This window comes from Agelaius tricolor, unplaced genomic scaffold (genome assembly GCF_023055355.1).
Source record: "Agelaius tricolor isolate 1412-34295 unplaced genomic scaffold, bAgeTri1.0.p SCAF_5, whole genome shotgun sequence".
NCBI classification, from domain to species: Eukaryota; Metazoa; Chordata; class Aves; order Passeriformes; family Icteridae; genus Agelaius; species Agelaius tricolor.
Window position 1 is genome coordinate 12,845,788 of NW_027269265.1, and position 26,508 is coordinate 12,872,295.

General features: G+C 46.0%; 1 protein-coding gene across 1 annotated transcript in view; it reads left to right on the plus strand.

Moving 5' to 3' along the window:
- The window catches only part of CCDC85C (coiled-coil domain containing 85C), a 112,688-nt gene extending 86,270 nt beyond the window's left edge, over positions 1–26,418 (plus strand). Inside the window, exons 4-6 of the mRNA XM_071426501.1 lie at positions 14,341–14,436; positions 21,054–21,152; positions 22,679–26,418. Coding sequence (XP_071282602.1) covers positions 14,341–14,436; positions 21,054–21,152; positions 22,679–22,768 — 285 coding nt within the window. The 3' untranslated portion in view covers positions 22,769–26,418. The remainder of the gene's footprint in view (positions 1–14,340; positions 14,437–21,053; positions 21,153–22,678) is intronic.
- The last annotated feature ends 90 nt before the right edge of the window (positions 26,419–26,508 follow it).

The following is a 26,508-nucleotide window of genomic DNA, read 5'->3' on the forward strand; positions in this document are numbered from 1 at the left end:
GGAGCTCTCACAAGGGATTGCTCACCCTGAAGCTGGAGTTGCAAACATGCAACAAAAACCTTGGGAGGATTTGGAGCCCCTGGAACATTAATCTTTGCCTGAATTTAGTTCATCAGCTTCCCAGCATGGGTTTTCGGTCAACCGACAGTCACTTTGTGAATCTTTTAAAGCTAGGGTGGTGCTTGTTACACCTGCAGCTTCTTCTTGGTAAATGCCCTGGGCCTGCTGTAAAAAAGTTGGTTGTGGGTGAAGCTTGCCAGGTGTTTGGCAGTGCATGGACAGGGTTGTTTAGTGAGTAAGTTCTTGGGTTTTTCTGTATCACAAATGAGGTTTGGGTTTCTTAAGATTTGCCTGCATTGCTTCTCAAACCACAGAAGAACTTTGACTAAAGCCTCCTGCATAAGATGGAATCTGTGCTGCTGTGCCAGGCATGGCTGAGGACCCCTGCCAGGTGTCTGCCTTCCAGATGTTTGCTTCACTGCTTGGGCCTTTAGGTTTGTGTGTTGATGCTGTTTTCCAGATTAGAAGAAGAGAATAGAAACAGTCAGAGAGTCCTGGTGGGAATGGGCTGTGAGTGTTGGGAATGTGAGCAAAATCCTGATGGCAGCAGAGCTGGAGAATCTCCCTGCTCTGTGTCTGGGACACTGGTCAGAGAGCTGCAGGTGCTGTAGGACCAGACGTGTTGGCTGCTTGACTGGGAAAAAGTCATTCTGTAGATTTAGTGTATCTCTTACAGTTGTAAAGAAGGGCACAATGATAATTTAACAAAGTTTGCATAAATAAAACTCAAGTATGGAAGCGTACCCCCTTCTTATCCCTGCTAACTGGCAGGATGGATAGAGATGCTTCAAGCTAAAAAAAGAGGGATAAAGCTGTCCAGGTGAATATTCACTTTCATAACTTTGTGCCCCATGTGTAAAGACAGGACACTTTATAGGGAGTGCAGAGAGACTTGAACCTGGAGATGTTTGTCTGGCTGTGCCAGCCTTACAATTTTGGAGATTTTGCTTTGCTTCCCTGGTGCTCAGGCTTTTGCTCCCCAGCTTTGTTCCAGGTTGGTGATGCTCAGTCAGCCTGTGCTGGTTGCCCCAAGGAGTGCTGCTGCTCATGATTTTACATTTATCTTGTCAGTCAGGCTGGGATACATCCAGCAGCTCTCTGCAGTGGGGCTGTGCTGCGATGGGAGCTGGCAGGAGAGTTTTCTGCTTGAGCATTGGCCCCCGCAGCTCACTGGGGCTGTGTGAGGGCTGGTGGCAGATGGTCCTGCCTGCTGGAGCCCTTCCTGGCTACTTGTCCCTGTTTTCTCTCCTTCTTCCTCAAGGAAGAGATGGCACCTGGCATTTATGGAGAGGCCTGGGTGCTGTGTGGCATTCACTTTCATCTGTCACCCTAGCTGTGTTCTGCCTTCTTTGTGGGAAGTTGATAGAGGAAAAAACAAAAACAGCTTTGGATCCAAATCCACCTTGTCTGAGATACTTATGTAGCCATTTATTTACTTATTTCTAACAAAATGCCTTGATTTGTGGCTTGATGTGATACACTGTTTTTGTAATGAGGATAATGATCACAGATTCATGAAAATGTCTTTGAATGACTTGAGCATGGCCAGAAGTGGATATTTATATATACCTGAGTTTCTCTGTGGCTTTTTTAAACAAGTAGATATTTGGATGTACCTGAGTTTCTCTGTGGCTTTTTTTAACAGACAGCAGGCATGAGTTTGTGAGAAATCATTCTTCTTTGTGCCTGCACAAGCTTCATGTGGGTGAGTGATGGACAATTGGTGTCAGCTTCAAAGCTGCCACATCCATTCAGGGTTCCATCACTGGCACTGCCCGTGTAACTCTTTGGGAAGTTCCCCAGCTCATCGCTGTCACTGTCACGCAGGTAACAAGCAGGCATCACCTCAGTTCTCCAGGGCTCTGTCATAGCCCAGTTTAGGACACAGCTGGGTGTTCCTAGTGTGTCCTGGATCAGGGACACCAGTGCACCCTCAGGATGCAGAAGCAGAAGACACTCACAGTTCCACTCTGTGCATTGGCCTTCATGCACACAGATAATTAAAGATTTGCTCTGTAGTCTGCAGTGGTCACCAAATGTCCAGTAGCAGCAGTCCTTGGGGTTAGTCTGGCCTACAAGACCCTGTCCTTTGCAGGGGAAGGTGTGATATATATGTTAGCTTGAACTGATAGCTGAGAGTCAATCTTTCCAGCTCTGGGAGCTGCCACCCAGTGCCATTTCATGGAGTACCAGAGTACTGTGTCCTTCGGGAGGTGAGGGTGATTTCTTCTGGCTTGGGCTCAGGAGAGGAGGCAGCAACAAGCTCCTGATGAGACCTGCCATTTCCCTGGGATGAGACTGGGTAGGCTGGCTCCATTTTTCCCATTGCCAGAGCCTCCAGAGCTGCTCAGTCTCATGTGAGCTGCTGTCCCAGGCATGAGAGCTGTCTTTGAGTGAGCCGTGCACTGCTGAGGACTCCGTGGCCCACCTGGCTTTTGGGTGTCATGGTTTCACTGCAGCTGGCAGCTAAACCCCACAGAGCTGCTTGCTTACTCCCCCACATCCATGGGGACATCCCAGGCCCCTGCAGCACAGCTGGGGATGCATGTGGAAGCTGAGGCATGGCCCAGAGCTTGCACCTCTCTCTTTGGCCTCTTCATGGGTGCTCTGGCTGCTCTGACACATGTTCCCTGCAGACTTTCATGTACTGCCTGCTGCCCCCAGGCCCATCTCAGTGCCCAGGCATGAGAAGGTGACCTGAGGGCTGCTTATGGTCCTGTGGTGGTACCATCACCTTGAGAAGCTCAGAAACCAGCTGCCTGGAGGAACCATTTATCCACACTGGCAAAGAACACCATTAAACATGAACCAGCTTGTTGCTAGCAGTCAGACCTAGCCTGGCTGGCTTGCACTTAAAATCTGCTAGCAGTGTTGATGTGATTTATGATGGGAATCCTGCCCTTGGTGGGAGTAACTCAATGGAAATGCTAAGGGTAGTGTGCATGGAGTGTGGGTGGGAAAGTGTGTGTGAAAACAGCGGCAGGAATTCTAGAGGAAGGGATGCTTTGGCCCGTGCTGATGGCCACAGACGTGACTGGCAGCAAGAAATGGGTAAACACCCCAGGATGTGTGGTTTGTGTCAGGACTGGGAGGTCTGGGCTGTGATAAGACCACAGCACAGATGGCTCATCAGCAGAGGACTGGTTCCCTGATAACAGGAGCAGTGTCACACCACAATTTTTCTTCCTGTGGTTCCAAGAGGAAGGAATAGATAAGATGACCAAAGTGATGGAAAGGAGGCAACAGGCAGCAGCTTTCCTAGGGTTTTTGGAGGGTAAGCAAGATGCTGAGATAAAGGTCAGCCTGTAATTACCACTGACTCTTAAGGCATGTGAAAAATGTGTCCCAGAACCCATTTCTTTGCTGTCAATGAGGAGGGATGCCAGGGCTGTCAGTGGGTGTCCCTTGTTTCCTGTGCCACACACAGGCACCCTGGCCACCTTTTGGTGAACATGTGAATGTGTGTTTGTAGGTGTGTGAGTGTGAGTGACAGGTTAGGTTAGAATAATCCTCACCTTCCCCTTCCTTCAGTTTTTGTACCAAGTTTGTAGTGTTCCCTTGGTGAGGAGCAGGAGCTCCTTGTGGTTCCCCATCTGCGTACAGGAGGATGTGTCTGCTGGTGATGTGGCTGGAGACCATTCTGGGTCTGGAACTGGGAATCCTGGGCAAAGTACCTGCAGATACACTCTGTGAGGGCTGAGACAAGCTCTGCCTTTTTGAGAAGACAATGCTGATGATGCCAATTCCTGTAGGGGGATAGAATATAAGGTAGTATGGAATGTAATCTTACCCCCTCAAGAGTTGCAGCTGGGTTAATTATTAAGGATTAGGAGCAAGCCTGATTTTAACAGGCCACAGCTGTAGCCAATCAGAAGAGTGTTATAAAAGAGTGGATTGGTTGGCTGAGGGGAACTGGAGTCAGTTGGCTGCTGTGAGGACAAGGAGGAGTTAGTGCCTAGAGGAGCTGCCTACAAGAAACATCAAGGAGGTGCAGAACTCTAGCAATATGGAACCCTTGCAATGTGCTCACAATAGAACTCTTGTAATATAATGATAACAAATACCCAGCTTTTATACAGGCCCCTGAGGACAACAATAAGTATCTCCAGATAAAAGTGAGATTTCTGTTAGAGTGTTCAAAGCTGCTTCTCTCAGGAGTCTGTGTAGACTGCAGACCATTCTGGGGAGACACAATTTCTTTTTCCCTTCTAATTCTATTCTAAAACCAACCAGGTCTGTAGGAAAATGCAAAGTTGTAGTGTGGTTATGTAGTGGAGAGCACTCAGCTTAGAGGGCTGCTGAGTCTCTGGCTTCCTGATGCTGTTTCTGACTGTATTTTTCTCCAGTGCCCACTTCTTGAAGGATGCAAAGCCTGGGAGATACCTCTGGCAGCACCAGCCCCTTCCCTGGATTGCCGCCATGCTGCCACAAGGAGTCACATTCCGTACCTCTGCCTTGCAGAGATGCTTGGGGGAAGTGGATTTTGTTTTGCCAGATGGCACACTTGCTATTACAAAAACAAGCCCAAATGTTTGTGGTCTGTAGGTGTAAAGAGAAGCCATTAGATGGAGTGGGAAGGGATGATGAGTCCTTGGCTGTCTGCTGAGCCTGGGAGAGCAGTGGTGAGGAGAGGTGATGTGAGGGAACATAGCAGCTCAACCCCAACCCCAATGGCAGTCCTGTCTCTCCCTCTTGGCTGGAAAGACAGTGGTGTCCATCCTGCTCAGTACAAGGGCTAAGGCAGAAGAAAAGTGAGAAGGTAACTGCCTGTCTCTCCCTCAGCTCCCTGCAGAGGAAGGACAAAGCTGGCTCCTGAACCAGCCTGGTGTAGGCAAGGAGATGTAACTGGGGCCCAAGCCTGGTATGGGGTCTCACTGGGCAAATCTTGTAGTCCCTCCTCAGCCTGCATGGGAATACATCTATTCTTCTCAGGGAGAAGAACTGGATCAGCTTCTTAAAGCCAACCTGGCTTTTAAAATCAAGCTTGAAATGGCTAAAGATCAGCACACTGTTCTCATTGTGATGTCCTGAAGATGCACCCAGAAGAATCAGGGGAACCCCTGGAGCACTGATTGTCCCTGCAGAGCCCCTGGTGCACTGGAGATGTTAACAGGGCCCCAGGGTGTCCCAGCACAGCAACCCCTCCACTGCCAGCAAGGGACCCCCAGGCCCTCACAGTTGTACATGAACCCATGGGCAGGGGGATCTCTGGCTGCCCAGTGCCTCTGGCATCCCCGGGACTGCATTTACATCTTCAGCATCTCATTGTGGCCTCTCAGAATGCCTCCAGCCCCTTTTGTTACTTCAGAAGCCCCTCCTGTGCAGTTCCCTGATGGTCCCCTGCCTTTTCCCACCCCTGCACCCATCCCCTGTCACTGTCAGGTGAGCTGAGCTCAGCTGGAGTGTGTCAGAGGATGACTCTAGGCTGATTTCTCACCTTCCCACATCAGTGGTGGCCATGGTGCCTTTTTAGGCAGGGGGAAGCAATGATTGAGAGAAGCATGAGACGTGTGACTGAAGGCAGCTCCTTCCCACTGGCTTCACTGATACCACCAGGATGTTATTGAGCAGAAAAAAAGAGAAGTTCAAGGTGCCTGATTTGCTGCTGCAGCAACAGTAGCTGTGGAAGAGAAAGCAAAATGAAAGGTTTGTCAGGATTTATGGAGTGCTATGGTGAAGCTTCAGGAGCTGAGAACAAACCAATCCATTTTTGAAAGCAGGTGCCCTTCATCTGCTGCTATTGCAGAGGCTCTGAGCAGTGGGTGGCTTTTTTCCCCACGGCAGCTGACTAGCACAAAGTTGGGCAGTGACAAAGTTGGGCAAAAGAGGCACTGAGAGGCTGTGCCCATAATCCACCCTTACAGGTAACCACAGGAAGCAAGAAAAATCCATCTGCTTCGAGGATCTGCTGTGGGTTCTCATGCTCGTTTTTGATGTACCCTTGTGTGGGGCTGGCAGTGGGTCAGGGGAGAGGCAGGGGCACAAGAGACCCTTGCTCTGCCACAGGTCTGGAAGGGCAGGCAGGCTCAAATGGGCCATGCAGATGTGCACAGATGTGCACCCTCCTGTGCCTGCATACATCCTCTACCACTCAGAGGCTTTCACCTGCATCGTCCCCAAATCAGGTTTGCTTCAAAATCATGAAAGTCTTAAGAAGGAAACGGTGGGCATTCTGAAAACAAATGTGCTTGGGGTTCTTTTATCAGAAGCACCTCTGGGATTGCTCACAGTGCTGACAGTGCCCCTGTGAGTCAGTCAGAGTTAGTGCACTTGGCTGCTGGCACGGCTGGACAGACCGGTTCTGTTTGCTCGTGTCGGGTAACCACGGGCTGGAGCTGCTCTGCACGTGTCTTGGTGGGGGTTTCACAGTCCCAGGGGGCAGCTGGAGCTGTCGGGGGTGATTTTACCGGCGTGCCCCATCCCTGCTGCTGCCCATGGAGCGAGCGCTGCCCTCGCCCCCAGCCAGAGGAGGCCGTGCATGACTCACCGGCTCTGTGTGCTCCAAGGAGTCTCCCGTGTCTGGAGCTTCCATCAGCTCCGTGCTGAGAAAAGACACCCTTCCTGTTTGTAATGACATCCAGTTGCAAACAATGTCCTGACTTTGTTTTTCTGTTCGGGGCAGTCGCTGAAATCTTCCTTTCCCTTGGGTGCCCCAGCACAGCCCGTGCAGCCAGCCTGCCAGGGAGAAGAGCCATTCTTTTGTGATGTTTGCTGAGAAAGCAATGAAGGAGTTAAATTGTTTCTTTAATAATCAGAAAGTGCCGTGTAAGTCCTTGTTATTACTTAAGCAGACATCCATGCATGCTGGGGGCACCATGAAGGTGCAGGAGGAGCTGGCTGGGACACACAGACGGGCTCTGTCTGGCTCCCGTGTGGACCCAGCAGTTAATTCATGGATTTGAATGTTTACATGACCAGCTGCTCTCTGTGATTAAAGGCAGCAAATTAAGTAATGCCAAAGGAGATTATCATCTGCAATAAAGTCCCTTGATTTGATAAGGAAGATGCTAATACAGGGTACTGATGGCTCTGAACTCACTCCCCGTCAGGGACCTGTGTTGTGCTGGAGAGCTGGGTCTGTCTAGGAATCCTCCTGGTGCCAGGCTCTCAGGTGCTTGCAGCTGCAGGGCAGCCCACTGTGTCTTTGGGACTGTGCAGCCATTTAAGTGGCCCAGAAGGAGCTGGTGGTTAGGTTTGAGCTGGGTGCTGGCAGGATTTCTGCACAATAGGCATGGAATAGCCACAGCCCAGCACCATCAGTGCTCTGGATCATCTGCCAGGCAGACAGGACACACAGGGATGCTCCCTGGCTCCTGTCAGGGTGTCCCATGCTCAGATATCAGAGGTCTGGCATCATCTGCAGTAGGGTGACAAAAAGGTGTGGTCTGCAGAGGAGCTGGCACTGGTCACTTCTTTGTACCTCCAAGAAATGTTGTAGCCAGCAAAGAGCCCTAGGGCTGCTGCCAGAGTTCCACCAGGTAGCCCTGTCCCTGAAGGGCTCTCGGGGGAGCTGGGCTCCCTCAGGAGCATCACACGTGGTGGCAGTGGCAGAGCTGCTGTGGGCATGAGGAGATGTGGCAGGGAGGCTGGGAGTTCTGTCCTGCTCCAGCCAGCCCTGGTGCTTTGTTTCAGCCATTAACCCTCTGCAGCTGCAGGGCAGGGAGCACGGGAAGGGAAATGTGGCCCAGGATGCAGAACGATGAGGGGGCCCAGGGAATTTCTCAGGCTGGTGGTAACAGGAGATTTTTTTGTGTGTGATCACCCAGGAATGCCCCTCATCTTTGTGTGAAGGGAGATTTCTCATTCTGAATGGACCATCAGTCCATGTGAGCCCAGTGCTGCCCTTGGTGCTGCCTGTGCACTCTTCTGATGGGGACGCCATGCTGAGGGGTTTGGTGCATTCCCTGCCTTCTCTCCTCCCATGCCAGGGTGGCCTTGTGCTCTCAGTCCTTGGTTTTGGTGCTGGTTTTCCCCCATCTGCCCCAGCACTGCCTGGCTGGAGCTGCTCCAGGCACTTCCTTTAACTTGTAGCCACATGTGCCATTCACAAACAAAAATGTGCTGGGCCCCCTGTTCTGTCAGCACACCAGGGCTGGGGTGCCAGCCATGGCACCTTTCCATGGTCCTGGCCCTGCCACCCACTTCCCATGAACTGTTACTGCATGTTACTGCCTCCTGCTCATCTCTTAACAGTTCCTAATTTGCAGAGTGGCATTGACACCTTTATTTATTTTTTATTTATTTAAAACACCTGGATGGTGACAGGTGCTAAGGAAGGGTCCAAGTACAATTCAAATCTGGGTAAGCAGGTTGCAAACAAAACCACTGTGAGATAAATAGACATGCCTGGGAATTTTATTGTGAGCTGTCTGACAGTGCCTGATGTAATGTAATTTTCTGTGTTCTGTCTCGGCAATAAAAACTTCATGGTGTCTGATATGACTCCATTTAGCTTTAATGTTGTCTGAGGTATGCCATTAGAAAAATGTGGCTTATAAAATCGGGTTTGAATTCTAAATGCTTGTTTTTTGAAATGGGAGACAAAAATTAATAGAAGGCAAGGGGAAGATGTGAGGTTCAGAAGCATTAATATTTGCTCATATGTTTCATATTGGTCTGAGGCATCCCCAGTGCCTGGGTTGTACCTGCTGGCTGAAGTAAAACCAGCATGATGTTCTCTTCTGGCTTTTGAAACTTAGTCTTTTGCAGTCTTTCTGCAGATCAGGAATAGCTCTCTTGGCAGTGAGGTAGGAAAGGGTGTCATTAAAAGACAGAATATAATTGAGCAAAAAGAGATTGAAAACTGATGGCAGGCCCAAGGTCTCGTGTCTTTTCAGATCCCTGAGGAATCAAGGAGAAATTGTTTATCACAATTTCTTTATTCTTTTTTTTTAAAATTTCTGATCCAAAACCTCTAAAAGAGCAGACACCTGTCATGCCCAGTTTGGCTCTTTTCTTCCTGGGTTCCAAAGCATTCCCTCTGTTATGAAGAGATGTTCATGTTTTAAGCCTTACTTTACCTCCATGGAGGTGTGTCATTACTGGGATTTCTCAGTGTGCCCTATTGCAGAGAGTCTGGTTAATTTTGGTCCTCCAAGTGCACAGGACTGGAGTGTCCATGGCAGTGCTTGTCAGCATCTGTGCTGGACCACATCCCATGCAGCCAGACAGAGCCAGCCAGGACTCATTAGCAAACTTGGTCTTAGACACTGGTAATGACATTGTGGCGTGACACACAGCAGCAGATGTTGGCCAGCAGCTGCAAGTTGAGGCCTCTGCTCTTCATTTTTCTGGTGTCAGATTGAAAAGGATCATTGGCACTGTTTGTGGTCTGGGGATTTTCTCTCTCACATTATCACTATTGCTTTGCTGATGGTTTTTGTCTGGGGCAGTGAATGGCGCTACTTTGATTTGCTTTGTTTTCTGCTTTGGATTGGAGGGTGTCAGTGTCATTCTAGCAACAGAGAATTGGGGAATTTACCCCCTGCATGTAGCATATTGCTTCAAGGGTGCTGTGGCATGAGGGACTGCAGAGTTTCTCTCTCTTCTCTTAGTCAGTGATACAGCTGGACTGTGACTCTCCATGCAGACTTGGAGACAAGCCCTGCCAGCTCCAGGGAGAGGTTTCTGGGAGGGTCTCAGATGGAATTGAGCTGCTCTGGCAGATTTGTGGTTTTGGTGTGCATGGTGTGGGGTGGGGAGGAGACTGAGCCACATGGGAGCAGTAAGCTCTGAGAAGTGCATTGGTCCCATCATTGATACCAGCAAATATTCAGCAAATATTTGTGCTTGAAATGGAGGAAAAGTGAGGGCTGGAAGGGAAATGTGTTCAGTGGTGCTTCAGTACTGCTGTCTGCACAGAGGCAGCAGAGGAATAGCTCTTGTTGTGGTTTTCCCTGTGGAAAAAGGCCTGGATATGGGGGCACTTGGCACTGCCTCCCTTGAGAGATGCAGGGAGTCTCATCAGGACCCTCTCAGGACACTGCAGTCCCAGAACCATCCTGGCAGCAGATAGAGGGCTGGTCTGTCCAGGGCTGAGCTCATCAGAGATCCATGCCCCAGCAATCTCGAGTGGTCTGAGCAGCCACAGGGTTTGGAGAGAAGCAAAAGCAGCAGCTTGCTGAGGAGGCATGGCATGGGTCACACACAGCTCCACAGCCTCTGGTTCCCTGGGACTTTTGCTTCTTAAGGAGAGCTACCTTTGGGTCTCAGAGGTGCAGTGGTTGATAAACACTGTGCATAGGGAAGAAAGGTGCTTCCTGCAAGTATCTGGACACTCAGAGATATAACCTATACCCCTTTCCTTAATTAGGCATTGCCTTAATTAAGTAATCTCACTGCTGGGCAGCTCTTCATTTCCTGGGGTGACTGTAGATGCAGCTGGAAGTGATATGCTGTTTCTCAACATCTCTATTATAAATTTTAATGGCATTTTTGGTGACTTCTGAGCTGTCTTGTAGCACCATTCATTTTATAATTACATAATGCCTCAGCCACATATCTGAGGGTGAGGAGTAAACCACCTCTGAACTACCAAACACTATAAAAACCTGGCAAGTGGAAAAGCCATATGTGCATCTAATACAGAGACTGCATGCTTGACAAAACCAGACAGGGAGAGGAAACTGAGAGTGACACTTGCCTCAAAACACACCATGTTGCTTTTTGCCTATATGGACAATTTCTGCTTCTTAGGATGTAACCAGATTAACCTGGCTATTATTGTCTGCCAGGGTGCTGAGTCAGTGGTGTTCCTATGTCTGTGAAAATGTCAGCTGTAGGGAACAGGAAGGGCATGGGTCTCTGTAGTGGTGGGGGGCCTCAGATTAGCTGAGTTGGAGTGCTGGGGTGCAGCTGTGGGAATTCTTGCCTACAGTTTCCAAATGCATCTGTTCTAGGCATGAGGAATCTCCTCCATCTGTGCAATTTTACTTACTGCTTTAACACTGACTTCTTGAGATTTTTCCTGCCCTACTTCCAACCTCCTATCTCAAATCTCTGGTTCCCTCTCCTCTGCATTTCACCTCAATGGATTTCCTGCTGGGTAAAATACACATCCTCCTCTTCCTTCCCATTCCCTCCCTTCTCCCATTGTTGGCAGTTTTCCAATATAGCAACCTTGACCTTTTCTCCAATTCCTTCAATTTCCTCCTCTTCAGCTAGCACTGTCGGTGAACTCTGCCCATTTTCCTCTCCTCCATCCTCCAAAGGCTGGCCATGCATCCTGCTGGATATGTTGTCACTTCTTTCCTTGCTGATGCAGTCCCCTCAGTTCTGGCCTCCTTTATGTGTGCCTCTGTGTGCAGGAAGCTGATAGGAGTTTGGCTGAAGCTTTTTTTTCTTTTTTGTGAACCACATGAAATCAGTGGGAATGAAGCACCAACCCCTTTAGAAATGCTGACTCTTTGTGTGTCTGGGAAGAGCCTTCCCTCAGGGTGCAGCTGCACAAGAAGCACTGCCTGCAGTGATGAACATGGAGCCATGTGTGTGTTTTTACTGGGTGCATCCCAAAGCTGCAGAGATTGGGGATGTTGGTGGGATCCTTGCTTGCTCCCCCACCTTCTTCATATGAGTGTTTGACCTTTTGTATCACCAGCCTGGCATGGTGTGGAGGTCTCTGTGGCCTGGGGCAATGGCTCAGTGGTGTGGCCATGGTGCACTCACCATTGCTGATGATGGCACTCAGCAATTTGGACATCTCTTTCTGCTGGCTGGGGCTTTGACTCTAAGAATCAAGGATCATGCCTATTTTAGAAATGAAGCAATCTGTCACTTTGACTACAAGTTTTGGGTCTACCTCTTTTGCTGCATTTCTCATTCTTTAAAGTTATTTTTTCCTTCTTCAGTCAAATTCTCTACCTGTGTTCAGGGGCCACTCAGTTGAGTGCCTTTGTCTGAGAAAGAAGGTGACCCTGTAAATGCTTTTTGTGTGATATAATATATCCAGCATATCACTGTGTTTGCAAGAATGCTTTTATCTTGTCAGTATGGTGATTGGTTAAGTATGATCAAGCTCTTTGGAAAAAACATTTCTCTCTAATCATTTTTCTTTCATTTGTATTCTGTAATAATTTTGAGAGTGATTGTGATCATGGAAGTGCTTTGTAGCTCATTAGTGCCTTCAGTTATGTGAGGAGAAGCTGCTGCTGTCTTTCATATGGGAGACCTCGTGATCTACTCTAGTTTGGCCTGGAAACTGTATTTAAAATGTTGTCAGCAGCAATATCCAGCAGAATTCCTTTTAACTTTGTCATATTACTCTCAACTCCAAAGAAATATTAGATGTTAGACCTTTGTTTGGCGTTTCCTGTGCTAGTTCTGAAGAGGGCCGTGGGAGAAGATCCATATCAAGTATGACCACAAATTCCTTAATATTCTTCTTTCTTTTGTCATGAAGCTGCTAATTGATGGAAAGAAAGCATCTTTCATGATGAAGCCAGAGTAATTATACATGCATTGGTGTCTCTGACCTCTGTGGGAAGCTGATTCTGGAAGGACTCTGTTGCATTTACCAGCCCTGTGCAAAGTTTGTGCCCCATTTTGCAGCTGTAGACTGGCTGGATCCAGTGCCTAGCACTCCCCCCCAGCCTCTGGCTTTTCTGTCTGATGTTATGGATGGGGTGGCTGAGGATGTGTCCCCAGGTGGCCAAGCTGTAACACTCTGCCCCTAGGTCCAGAACCATGCCCATCCTGTGAGGGCCTCTGCTTTTTCAGTCTGTTTAATAACCTTGGAGAATTTTTGTGGGGTTAGTAAGGCTAACTTTCCTTTTTCTGAGATGCCACCCCTCTCCAAAGGAAGTTTGTGTATCACCTGCAACTCAGTGCATGAAGGTTGCTATTATGAGTAAATGGCTGTTGGTCATGGCATGGGTTAGGCACAGATCAATGGCCAGGGCTTGAAAGGCTCTGTGCCTCTTTGTCTGTAGCCTAATGGATTAGCCCACCTTTTCCTTTAATACATGTATGTGAATGCTTTTAAGAGTAGAAAGGTTTAAACAACATCAAACATTTGGGAGAATGAGAGCTGAGAAAGTGCCCCTCCATTGGTTCTCCTTTACTGTAAAAGTGGTGAGGCTCTGGCACAGGTTGCCCAGAGAAGCTGTGGGTGCTCCATCCCTGGAAGTGTTCAAGGCCAGGCTGGGTGGGGCTTTAGGCAACCCAATTTAGTGGAAGGTTCCCTGCCCATGGCAGGAGGTTGGAACTAGAGGATCTGTAGGGTCCCTTCCAACCCAAACCATTCTGTGTTTCTATTTTTCTGTGATTCTTCTGGCACAACTAACTTGCTGGCCTTGGCATGGAAGGCGAAGTGATGAGACAAAGCATAAAAACGCTGTGTTTTTAAATCAGGGAAGAGGTGAATGGAGTGCCTCGTGTGTTGTGTGTGAAAGCATTCCTGTGATGGTGCTACATGCTGCTCTGCCATCCCAATTTGCTTTCAGAGGCCCCCAAGTATAATAATTCTTTGTGTTTCCTAAAGGATATGAACGCTAAATACAAGTTCGGTCAATGATTTCATTGTTGATTTCTCCTGGAGTTACAAAGCAAGGCGAAAATATTAGGGACAGGCAGGGTGCATCTCACTGAATAAAGATATTGTGTCTCTCATAATTCAAGCTGGATGCCTGTAGAAAAAGGAAAGCCCTATGAAAAATGCTTACAAGGCTGGTTGGACAGTAGAAATCTTTTGTAAAATGTAATTTCGGCATCTTTCCCACTGGAATCCTTCATGCAGGAGGACTGGCCAGCATTTTGGAAACAAACCCAGCCAACATTAGGTTTGGACATCTGCTTGTTTTAAGGTTGCTTTCACAATTTTCTCTCTAGCTGAAGATGGGTACTTGATGTCAATGTGAAAGCACTGCCAGAGAAGCAATGAAGTTATGCCAACTGTTTCTTTCATGAGCACAGCTTCTTAGAAATGACTGTTTGATGCTGGAAAATCATCTTGTTTGCATTGCTCCCGTGTCTCGAAGGATGAGCGCTGTTTGATCTTGTCCTTGTGGAAAGCTGTCCTAAATGAACAAAAAATGTTTCTTGAAGTGATTTAGATTTAAAGCAGGGTGATCTCCTGCCTGAGCACATCTAGACTGAGTGCTGGTACTTAAATGGTATCAAATGAAGTGACTTGTGAGGAAGGAGTAGTGGTGTCTTTTGTCTCTGAAGGTGGCTGAAGGGATTAAATTTGAGACAAGCTAGTGGTCAAATTTTCTGAATATTTTCTTCATCCTTGCTTCAATCCCCCAAAGGGGAATTAACACATATCTTATCTGATTTCCACAGGGACCAGCTCGCATGACATCTGACCTTGCATCTTCCCCTGCAGCAGGGTATGTCCCTGTGGGTCAGAAGCCAGAGGCTGTGGTGCATGCTATGAAGGTAAGGCTGTGTGGGGCACTGAGGTGTCAGAGCTGGGCATTGCCTCTGCTTGTGGGAGCAGCTGAACACAGAAAGTTGATACACAGCCAGGATATTGGTAACCAGCACCTGTATCATGATGAATAAGCATTGCTTCTTAAAATAGTTGCAGAGCTAAGCAAGATTATGCACAGCTATTTTTTGGGGGCTGGAAACCTTCAATAAAAGCTGCTGATGCTGAAGGTGTTGGTTGCCCTTTGTGTTCATCAGTCCTGTGTGTGCTGGGGTGACAGTGGTGACTGAAATGCTGTTTTCAAAAGGGACACAAAAACTGCATTTCCTCGTATATTTTGTTGACGAAAATCCTGCAGCAGTCTTCAAAGGAGAAAGATTTTATTTTCTGAAAATATACAACAGACAAATAGTGGCATCCTACCCATGTAGGATGTGCATCATCAGTAGGGATTAAGTCAGGACCATTGACAGTGGGACCATGGAAGACTGGTAGGTGAGTTAAAGGAGAAAACTTGCACTGTGATTTCACAGCAGCTTTCAGGTTCTAGTGACCATCCATTAGCAGAAAAAGTGTAATTCCCCAGTGTTACATGTTTAACTAGTTAAGCAAGATACTTCTGAGTATCTGAGAGACACAGAAGCACAAATCCTTTACAAGGTGCAATAAGGATGGCTGGAAAGTCTCTTAATTAAATTAGTCTTTGGTTGAAATATAGTGATTTATAGATTTGGATCTGCTTGAGCTGAAGAATTTTGTACAGGGTTAAAGAAGAGTTTTTAACAGGGTTACATCAACTCAAAGGGGGATTCCTGGGTGGCTGCTCTGGAGCTCAGATCTCTATGGTCCTAGCTGGAAAAAAGGTCCAGCAGTGGCATCACCAGCTTGGATGATCTTAATCCTGGAGACAGATGCTTACAAAGCTCTTTTTGGTGTACCTTTCCACATCTGACAGATAAATAAATGGCACAGATGTTGCTTGTGGTTATAGTCCACAAATTCCCTACATTTTATAATTTTTAGTGTTTCTAATTTAGTATATCATGCCTGTCCAGGGTCTCTTGGCTCCAGGCCAGATGTTGTGATGGTGGTGGTGGTAAAACCAACAAATGTCAGGAGAAGCAGTAGTGTGGCTGGCAAGGATATTGGCTCCACTGGGCAGTTGCCAGATCCCAGGAGGATATTGAATGCCACTATTTCTCAAGTAGCTATTAAAGGCAAGACAAGTTTGATTTCATTTGGATCTAATTAGAATTTAAATTATAAATGATCCTTCAAATTGAAAATCTTGATTTTTTCAGCTTTCTTGAGACTTTATACTTTCAAATTATATAACTTCTATTGATTGATTGTATAACTTCTTAAGAGGAGGATGTCCAGCATGGTCAAGGATTAAGAAATACCTTTAGTACAGTTTTTGCTTGTTCCCAAAGGAGCTGACCACACAAGTGGCAGTTCACTTGCTGCCATATATTTGTCCTGTGTTTTCCAACAAGTCTCTTTGCTTCTTGTGAATGGCTCTGTGCTATGAGAAAGTTCCATCTTGTACTATGCTGCAATGTGCTTGTGGGTGACATTTCTCCTGTGTGTGTGTGTATAGATAAATACATATATTTATATATATATATACATACAGATGGATCTGCTAAACTGTTGCCTTGCAGCATGTTGCAAACCCATGTGAACCTTTGTTTTTCTGTCACTTTGTGTTGATTTGTCTTTGATTGCATTTGATCATCAAAGCTCTGATGCAGTCCAGACTACTGCTGCTGGCTTTTTCTTTCCAATCTGTGGCATTCATACCTTTCTGCTCCTCTCTTCATTGCATTTGGCAAGGTGGTGGTGAGGGATAGTATTAAGTAGAGTTGGTAGTGTTTTTAAATTACAAGATCAAATACTTCTAAATTGATTATGATCATATTCTGGGGAGCAATTAGTTTCCTATTTGCTTTAGGGATTGCAGGGCTGAATTTCTCACTAAGGGCAAGAAACATTAATGGTTTTAAGATGTGGTTTGATAAGCATATGAAAAGGATTGAAAATTAATAAGGACGATTCATGGAAACTGGAAATTAAGTTTGGAAGGTCTGGTGCAATGATTCATTTAAAGGAATTGAAAGGAACTTGGATAGCTGGGTGTTTGCACATATTAGTTATCCCTCTGCTTCAGAGCTTTGTGGATTCCTAGGAAGGGCTAGAAGAAATTCAGGAGAAATTCTCTTCTGCGTCATCATAGTTTGGCTGGTGAGGTGCATTTGTCTGTCTCCAAAACCCTGGAATCTGCCATGGCTGGAGTCAGGGAGCAGGTGACAGAGCAGTCACATCTCATGGGGCATAAGTGATCTCACATGATGTGTCCTGCTCACTCACTCAGGGTTAAAAATCTTCTCACATTTGAGGTGAGGAGGAAATTCTCCTGTAGGTCAGCGTGGCATGGAGGGATGAGGAGGTGCCTGTTTTTCTATCCTGTGGCTCATTTCCAAGGATCATCTGAAAAATGAAAGCCTGAGGAATCTGGTCATGGTCTCAATCTCTCCTCTCCCTTGTGGCACAGTGAAATAGTTGGTAGGTGTTGGTCTCCAGCTGCAGACCTTTTTTGGCCACATCATGCTGTAGCAGATGGAGTAGGTGTTACTTGCCCCCTGCAGAACTGGGCAGCTTTTCCAGTGCCAGCCCCTGCATGTGGGAAGCTGGATGCAGCTGCTGCCTTGCACCCTCACCTCCTGTGACACAGATCATGACTCTCTCTTGAGAAGAGAGCAGCTTACAAATGAGAACTTTGTGCTTTGGCTGTACCACTGTAGATATTGGAAGAAGCACTGCTTGGTTGAGAAGGGGAGTCCTTGTGGCTCAGCAGGCCAGCTCCTTGCTGCAAGAAAAGGCAAGGAGAGATGGAAAGGGGAAAATGATCAAGGGGATGGAGCACCTCTCCTATGAAGAAAGGCTGGGGGTGTTGGGGTTGTTCAGCCTGGAAAAGAGGAGGCTCCAGAGGCACCTTGTAGCACCTTCCAGTCCTGTAAAGGGGGCTCAGAAAAAAGAGGGAGAGGGACTTCTGTGTCACATAGTGACAGGACAAGAGGCAATGGTTTTAAACTGAAAGAAGGCAGGTTTAGATTATCTGTTGGGAAGGAATTCTTTGCTGTGAGGGCAGTGAGGCACTGGCACAGGTTGCCCAGAGAAGCTGTGGATGCTCCATCCCTGGAAGTGTTCAAGGCCAGGCTGGCTGGGGCTCTGAGCAGCCTGCTCTTATGAATGGCATCCATGCCAAACCATTCTATTATTCCATTATTCTGTGCAGTTGGCTCCACTTGTCTTGTGGAACACCTGCATGCAAGCCTGTCCACAAGTGGTGAGGCTGCAAGGATGTGGCTCTGTGCCCAAGCAAAAGCCACTGAGGGATTGTCCACTCCACATGGATCTGCAGGGCTTCTGGACTGCCCCTGTCTGCACCCACATGCATAATATCCCCTGGGCTTTTTCCTTGGGATTTTCTGCCAGCTAAATTCTATCTGTGTGGCTGAAGTACTGCCTGCAATTCAGCACAGGTTCTTCCTTGAGCATGTTTAGGATTTTCTTTATTTTTCCTTCTGAAATAGTTTTGTTTGTTTGCACCTACTAAATAAGGAGCAAGATGACAGGTTGGCACTCCTAACAGCTGTTTTTGCTAGCAAGAATAAAAGGTACATATGCTACAGCTCAGGATCTCACTGAACATCAAAGCACTTTTCTTAGGAACTGAGCAAACCTGCTAAAGACGTGGGGAGGTGATGAGGAGACAAATGTAGAAGAATGACATTTAGCCTATAACCCAGCTGCCCCCACAGCAGCAGCCTGGACCTCTTCCATGCACACAGAGCTATCAAGCAGGTGATCATCACTCCCACTAATTGTGGATAAGACAGGATTTGGCCTTCCAAAACTAGGGAAAATCCTAGCAGGGCATATGGACTATTTCCTTGATGAAGCATGATGTTTCCCAGTGCTGTGTCCAGCTGACTTATGAAGCAACAAAATTAGTGAGGTTTGCACAATTTGGGAAGTATCCCTCAATCTCAGTGTGCTTTGTGTTGCAGAAATGAATACCTCAATTTTCAGCTTCCTTTCCAAAGCTTTACTACTGTCATTCAGACTCTTTAGGGGTGTTTTTTTTTGATTGAATATTTGTTTTTAAAATATATTTGGCCATATGGGGTCAGTACAGCAAGTCAGAAGGGATGTGGCATCAGGTGACTTTGAGGTGACACTGCCTGGCTCACAGACATCAGTGTGGTCTCAAAGAGCACTTGAGGTGTTCCTCAGTTTATGTATCAGCAGGGAAAATGCCAGACATGCCAGCATGCCCACTGAGAGCAAGGTGAGGGTTGTTTTTGGGAAGTAACATCCCTGTGCAGGAGAGCAGCATTTCCCAGTCCAGCCCCATGCAGAGCAGAGCAGGCTGCTCTCACTGGCTGGCATTTTACCCAGGGAGATCACAAAGGGCTGCTGTGTCAGCAAAGGGCCCAGTGCTGTCAGTGCAGCTTGATGAAAAGCAAAAAGGAGGGGATGGCGTGAGCCACTTAGAGCCTGGGGTGCATTTGTGTTTCCTTTGGGCTCCTGGGCTGAGAGGTGGCAGAAAGCACACAAGGACATAGCCCAGTTTCTTAGACCCACACTGAATGCACAGTCCTTGAACTTCAGCTGCTCCAGAGAGAGCTGATGTGGAGGCATGTTTGTATTCCCCAGTGGTGTAACTGGAGGAACATTAACCTGGTCCTTCTAAACAGCTGAGGAGGCATCTGGCAGGATCTGAGAATAGCTGGGGCTGGGTCAGCACTAAGGAAAGGCCTTCCTGGCTTTCTTCAGGAGGTTATTCCACTCTTCAGAGTGTATTTTCTTCCAACATGCCTTTCCTGGATAGGCTGTTGCATTTTATCACTATGAATCCCATTTTCCCACACCCAAGATGCTAACACATCTTTACAAAGTGCCTAGCCAGACTGGGTTGAGCCTGGGAAGCAGGATGATTTCCAGGGTAAATGAGATTCAGAAATTAAATACAAACATAACTTCCATCTGATCATCTTTCAGCTCCAGCTCTGGCTGGGTAACACTATTAAAAGACATATTAAAAGACATTTCCACGGAAGGAAATAACATGCTGTGCCACCTTTTCACACCTCCTGGGCTAAGGAATGTGGGTTTAGTTTGAGCACAAGTTGTAGAAAAACAGTTTATTTTGGTCCACTGAGACTCCTGTGCCTGCAAGATGGATGGCTGTTGAGAGCAGAGGCTGGGGCTGATGAGATCTCTAACCAAGCTCCCCCATGGCTTCCTTGACACTTGCCCTGTGGACACAGGCAGTGTTTGGCTGCCAGGCAGGCAGCCCTGGTGCCCCATGCCAGGCTGTGCTCCTGCAGGCTGCTGCCTGTGCAGCCAGCTTTGGAAGCACACAGGCTCCAGACAGGCAAGTTCAATGTGTGAGTCCAGCTGGATCAATAATTAATTCCCTCCTCTTTAGCAGAAAATAGATGCTCTCTTTGTCAGCACGTACATGCTTTTTGCATCCCTCTTGCCCTTCCTCTCTTAGAATGGATATGGATAATTCCTGTCTGTGCAAAGACTGGTCCCAACTAGGCTGCAGGCCCTAGGAGAATGACCTATTTTTGTTTGTAACTCATTTTGAGTGCAGCAGGATTGCTGTGCTGAAGCAGACCTGGGGATAATCTTCCCTGGTATCCCATTTTGTGGAGCAGCCAGTGCTGTTCATACCTCAGCAAAGGCTGAAGCCCATTCTAGCACAGCACCTGGCTCTGCACCTCCCTGGGATGTATAGGAATATTTATTCACACAACTACACCTTGTACACCTTTCTCTGTGTGTGGATGCACCATGGTGAATGAGACCATGTGCTGTTTGATGATATTGGGTGGTTGCAGGATCTCTGACCCTGCACACTGAGCTGATCAGCTGGCTCAGCAATGGTAAAGCCCTGGGTGAGGTGTGCAAATCAGCACAGAGAGTAAAAGAGTAAAACCTGTGCCCACCTTGTGGGATGTGCCTGTCTGGAGGAACTGTCAGAATGCATGTGGGTGTGACAGAGGGGTATCCCTGGGCTCAGTGTTTCCAGCTAGGAATGAAGGCTGCCTTTAGCCCCAGGCTAAAGTCTCCTTTTGTGATCAAAGGACCAGCTGGCCACAGCTGGGCACTTTCTCTCTGAAGGAGCTCTGTGGGGGTGGCCAGGACAGTGGGATGTGGCAGGCTGGGGCTGGCTCCCTCTTGAGCTGCTCTAGAGGTTTGGGGTGTGGGCAGCACATGGTGAGGGACAACATCATGCTTGTTGGGGTGCTGCCTGGAAGGTGGGACTACCAGCAGCCTTCCTGGAAGAGAGGCACTTGTGGGCACAAGCAACCTGCTGCCAATGGTCCCCAGGACTGGCAGCAGCCATGCCATGAAGGTGGTGGGACAGAGGCAGGACATGGCTGGGGGAACAGGGAGGATGGAGGTGCCCAGCTTGATGTCACATTTGTCTTTGCTTGTCTCGAGGATTTGTGAATCCTGCCAATTTAAATACTTGTTAATGATGTTCTTAGGGACACAAATAACTGTTTGAGGATCATAATGGTTTTGTAATGATGTTTTTTTGTAGGTCCTTGAGGTCCATGAAAATTTGGACAGGCAAATGCAAGACAACTATGAAGAAGACCTAAGTGAAAAGGAGAAGGCAATTGTTCGTGAAATGTGCAATGTAAGAACTTCTCCCAGCAGCTCTTGGGGTTCCTTTTGTTGTCTTTTGTTAAAAGTATGGAGGAACAGGGATCTGCTGCATGTAAGCCTTGTGAGGTCCATAGGCACAAGGGAAGAGTGGAGGCTCTGCTGACCACTGTTTTGGGTAATCTGAGTGCCTAGCTCACTGCACAGAGCAGCCTTTGCTCAGTAGATAATTCCCACTTTGCTGCCTCCCTGACTAGGAGAGCCCTGTTGGCAATTGTCTCCACCTGGGCCCTTAAGGACTCGGTTTGGCTTAAGCAACAATTGCCTGCCTTGTTTAAAGCTGTACAGCTTGAACAGGTTTGAGCCCAAACCATGTGGTAATGTCAGAGGGAGAATCTTGTCTGGGGCCATTGAACAGCATCATGATATGTGGGGTGCTTTAACACTGCTGATGTTTTGGGCAACCACACTGTTAACTGAGCTGGCCACGTCCCATATGGTGAGTGCTTGTACCCAGCCTCTGCTCTGTGGTGGCTGCTTCATGGCATTGCCTCCAGCCTCAGAGCACCTTGGCCATGCTCTGGCTTTGAACAGAAAGTCTGAGATTCCTGCTGGAACACAGCCTGAGCCCCCTGTCACCTGCAGTTGGGGATGTGCTGTTCAATTGCCCAGACTAGGGAGGAGAATGCCTATGAGCCTTCTTTTCTTTGAAGTCCACATAAGAGGTGGGCCCAGGTGGCATCCTTATCCTTTAGTGCCTTCCAGCAGCTGAGAGGGGCCTGATGCTCTCTTTAAATTCTGAAACTCACCTTAACCCTAAAAGGAGGTGTGAACACAAGTGCACCTTGCTGAGCTAAATCACTGTGAGCATCCTCGGTGGGGGCTGAGGCACTTCACTTTGGTTGCTGGATCCTTATTAACAAAGCAAAGAGTAAATTAAAGCCTGCTTTTTAAGATATTTTGTCTGCTTAATTTCCCTTGTAGCTATGCTGAGGGAAAGGTAAAATACTGTAACTTCATCCTCCCAAACTGACTCATCTCTATTTGTCTATCATCGGCTGTTTTCTCTTTAAATATTCATTCCATGTAGATTCAAGGCAGCTATAAAGTTTTGTGCAGTTTATTTTTTATTTAAATAGTGGCCCTAGAGTGATAAAATGTATGTTTTTAGAAAGTCATGTATATATAATTTTAATCATTATCTTTTTCATTATCTTTTCTGTTCATGGTAGCATCTTTTCTGTAAGCATGGCAGGGTTGACCTACCATTGAACTTATGTTCTGAATCTAGTGTATTTGTTTTATGCTATTACCCCAGGCAAAAACGGTTCTAATTTCAAGAGGGACTAATTAGAAAAATGCATCAATGGTTTCTTTGCTTGGAAACTAGTGCAAAGATGCCATCCAGTGTCCCTGCTGAGAACTGCAGCCCAGCTCTAGGAAAGGGCTGGTTTTGGCTTTCAGACTGCAATTAAAACAATATTGCTATTCCTCAGTGGCTTTCTGTTTGGACTTTAATTCCTGTCTTTCTCTCCCCAAACCCTTTATTTTTTCTTGCAGGTTGTCTGGCGAAAGCTGGGTGATGCTGCGAGCTCCAAACCCTCCATCAGGCAACACCTGTCAGGAAACCAGTTCAAGGGTCCCTTGTAGGAACACTGTCCTGACAACTGGAAGTGATGGATTCTGTGAAGACTAAAGAGGCAGAGCTCAGTGTTTCTGGCTGCCTGTTCTTTGGGAGTTGGGGTTGAGGTTTTTCAGGGTTTCCTTTTTTCTTCCTTTTTTTTTTTTTTTTTTTTGTAACAATAGTGTAAATATGGCAGCTAAAGGCCTGATTTCCAGGCTGTGGTGCTCTGGAGCTACTGTTCACTGGGTAACCATCCAATAATGCCAGACTTGCATCATTTTTATTGTAGTTCAAACCTGCTTTGTTGTAATGGTCTGTTTGTAGAATTAACTAACACAAGAGAATTTCTAAGAGGAACAAGAAGAACCCTTAACCAGCGGAGAAGTCACCATTTGTATTGCTCCTGTCCACCTGCTTGTCTGTGATTCATAGCCAGGTTAGTGGCTCCAGGCAGCCAAGGAAAATGCAATTCAAATTCCTTGGCTTGCTGCCTGCCAAGTTCATGAGCTGCTAACACTTTTTTTGGAGGTCCTTATTTTGAAGAATGACATGCAACTGTTTTCACAAGGCTCTGTGTAAAATACTGAGTGGCAAGCTAGAAACACTTGTACTGCCCTACATTGTATGGTGGTATTCGTCACACAAGTGTATATAAAGTCTAAGACTCCATATCAGGTGGTAATGAACAATTTTTCATGATCAAATGACACAAGATTTCTGCTGATATAATGTGAATGAAATCACTTAGCCACACAACAGTATTCCCTACAAAATGGCAACACTTTTCTTGTAAAGCTTTCACTATGAAATAATTCAGCAGAAACTGCTATCCTGACAGTGCTTATGGCTTTCACAGGATCTTCAAAAGCAGCTCATCTTTCACATAAGGAAGATTTGGGGTGGGTTTTTTTTTAATGTTCTTGATGGATCCCTCACTTATAATGGTTCCTGTGTAAGGTAACCAAACAACAACGTTGCAGAGCTGAATAAAAACTCCATAAACACAGGCTGCCATGTGAGACTACTTCCTGCCATTCAAGCTTTATTTTTATTAATGAACCAAAACAAGTGGGTTTTGCTTCTTCAAATGGTTGTATATAAAATAATGGGACTTACATTTTGCTATTGTGGAGTAGCTGCCTATGTAGTTGTAAGAATTTGACTCCCTCCTTTTCCAAGTTGTCACAGCAGCTGTCCCTGTATTTCATTAGATGTTCTTTCCCAATAGTCCAAGGAAGCGGGGCTTCGTTATTAGAACTCATTGGTGTAAAATAATTTTAAAGACAGGCATGTGAAAAGATCAAAGCCTCCTCTTCAAAAGTTGCATCAATTTTAGTGATTAGTTATAGGATGTAATGACCTCAAACACCATTACTTTTTTTTTTGTTCCCTACAAGAATCAGTCAGAGCTACAGACAGCTGTATTAGCTGGACAGATTCTTCCTCTAAATTAATTTGTTCTACCAGTTGAGTTCTTGACTTGTGGTATTGTATTACATGGAGCACTGATACAATACCAAGGAACCCATGTGGTTTATTATGAATTATGAAAGGTAATTGGTCCCATGGTTAACAGTAAACTACAGCTGCCTGGCTGAAGAATTTTCAGTGTCAGAGCTGAAACCTGTAACCAGTAAAAAAATAGAGAAGGAATACAACCAAAATACAAAATCACTGCTAAGAGTAAGCACCACTTCATTATTCATTGCAGACATATAAATGTAACAGTTGAGTAGGTTATTTAAAAATAACCAAGAACCACCCCCAAAACACAAGTGCATACTTTCACTCACACACCCACCAGTAGATTATTTCCTACTACTGCTCAGTCAGTGAACACTGAGCTAGATAGCTCTCAGTCTAATAGTATTTACATCCCATGGAGTCTGGAAAAATCCATTCTAGAGTCTGACTGTCTCCTTTAAGCATGTTTAGAGGATTCTGGATTTCCTCCTCTTTGCTTTTTATTTTGTCCTCCAGTTTCTAGTCACCATTGGTGATTACTTGTCTTCCTCCTGTACAATTTATACATTGAGATTTCTGTAACAGAAAAGGTGATGTAAAGCAGAGCGTCATTATTCCTTAACATCTGAAGTCAAAACGAGGGTTACTTTAATCTATCTGCTTGAAAGCCCATTTTAACTTTGGTGGCATCTGACTGCTAGATTAAGCAGAGTTGAAGTGTATTTTGAACAAGGTTGATTTGTGTCAGTGAATTTTAACTAAAGCAACACAAGCGTTGCCAGCACTTGGAGAGAGTTAATTGTGTTCATGACATGCTTGCTATTTAAAGGGTATATGAGGCTTTTAGCAGGTCCTCTCACAAGACAAGAGCTATATTCATCAGATTACTAATCTCACCACTATGTAATTCCCACTCAAATATTCCCTGCTCTCAAATCTCTCTCAAAATCTATTCATTGACTTCAAGCAAAGCTTGTTTTGTTCCACCTGCAGATCTCACCTACAAGGGAAACAGTGCTGCAATTGAGGTCAATTAGCCCTGCAAATCCTGAAGAGCCACTTTATGGTAGCCAGCAGTTTAGCTGAACAAACTTCATACTCATAGGGTACTGCCCTTTTAAAGATTTTATTTATCATCTTCAATGCAAGATGCCCATCACTGATTTTGCAGAACATGGCAGTGCTGTACCTTGCGGTGTTACTGTTTAGGGGTTTTTAGGCTTGCCAATCTTCATACTTATTCCATTTGAGCTATGAAATGTCTTCCTGGGGTAAAATGATGCTCAATGACTTTACAGGATGACTTGGGTGCTGAATTTTCAGCTGTCTAAATAGATATTTTATATGCATATTTAAATTCACTTACCTATGCGCTCAGTATTCAGTGAAAACTACCTGAGGAGTTTTGTACATGAAGTTGGAGGGGAGCATCCCTTGCAATAGTGGCCATTAAATTCATATATTTGGGGCAGTAGCCCAAGATAATTTTTTCAAGATTGAAGCCCTGGGTTCTGCAATCCTCTGGCAAAGAAAGCATCCACTGTTTACAAATGGACTTTGCTTGCTTAAGGACAGTAAAATCACATCCTTGACTTTTGTTGGAGTGACTGGAGTAAGCAGTGTTTCCCTACCAGTTCCTGAAATGCTGCAGTGTAACCAGCTTCAGTTGGCTCTTCACACCTTGATAAGACTGCTGAGCACAACCTTGTTTGAGAATGGCACATTTTTATCCAAATATTAGATATTAAATGAAATCAGTGTTAAAGTGACCTTTTATCTTTCTAGAAGCTGGGGGGAAGAGTACTACTGATCTTTTTCAAAGTGCATGACTGTAAAGTGATAAAATTGTATATTTTTCATAATGTGGGGAAAGTCTATTTGTGCTGCTTTAGAAATCAGTTTAAAGTTTGATTTCTGTTAAACCTGTGATCTTACAGCCCTGCTATATTTTCTGTATATGATTTACAAAGAACTGGAAAAGTTAGCACCTGCTGTTGTGTATATAGCAAAATTCTTTAGACCTTAGCACGCGTTTTTACCTATTATTGAACCACTCTGGCTTTTTTGGGGAAGGAAAGTAATAGTACAGTTTTTTTTGATAATGTGTGTAAAACATTCTTTTGAAATATTTTAGTAAAAATGAAGTAAGAGATTGATTGTGATAGTGTATACTTCTAGCTGAATAAAATAAAATACATTCTTTTTAAATAAAGTGATGAGTAAGATTTGGGAGACCACTGCTGAAATACCTTGGAGTAAGTATCTTGGAGTAACCATAGCTATGACCTCTGAACTAATATGA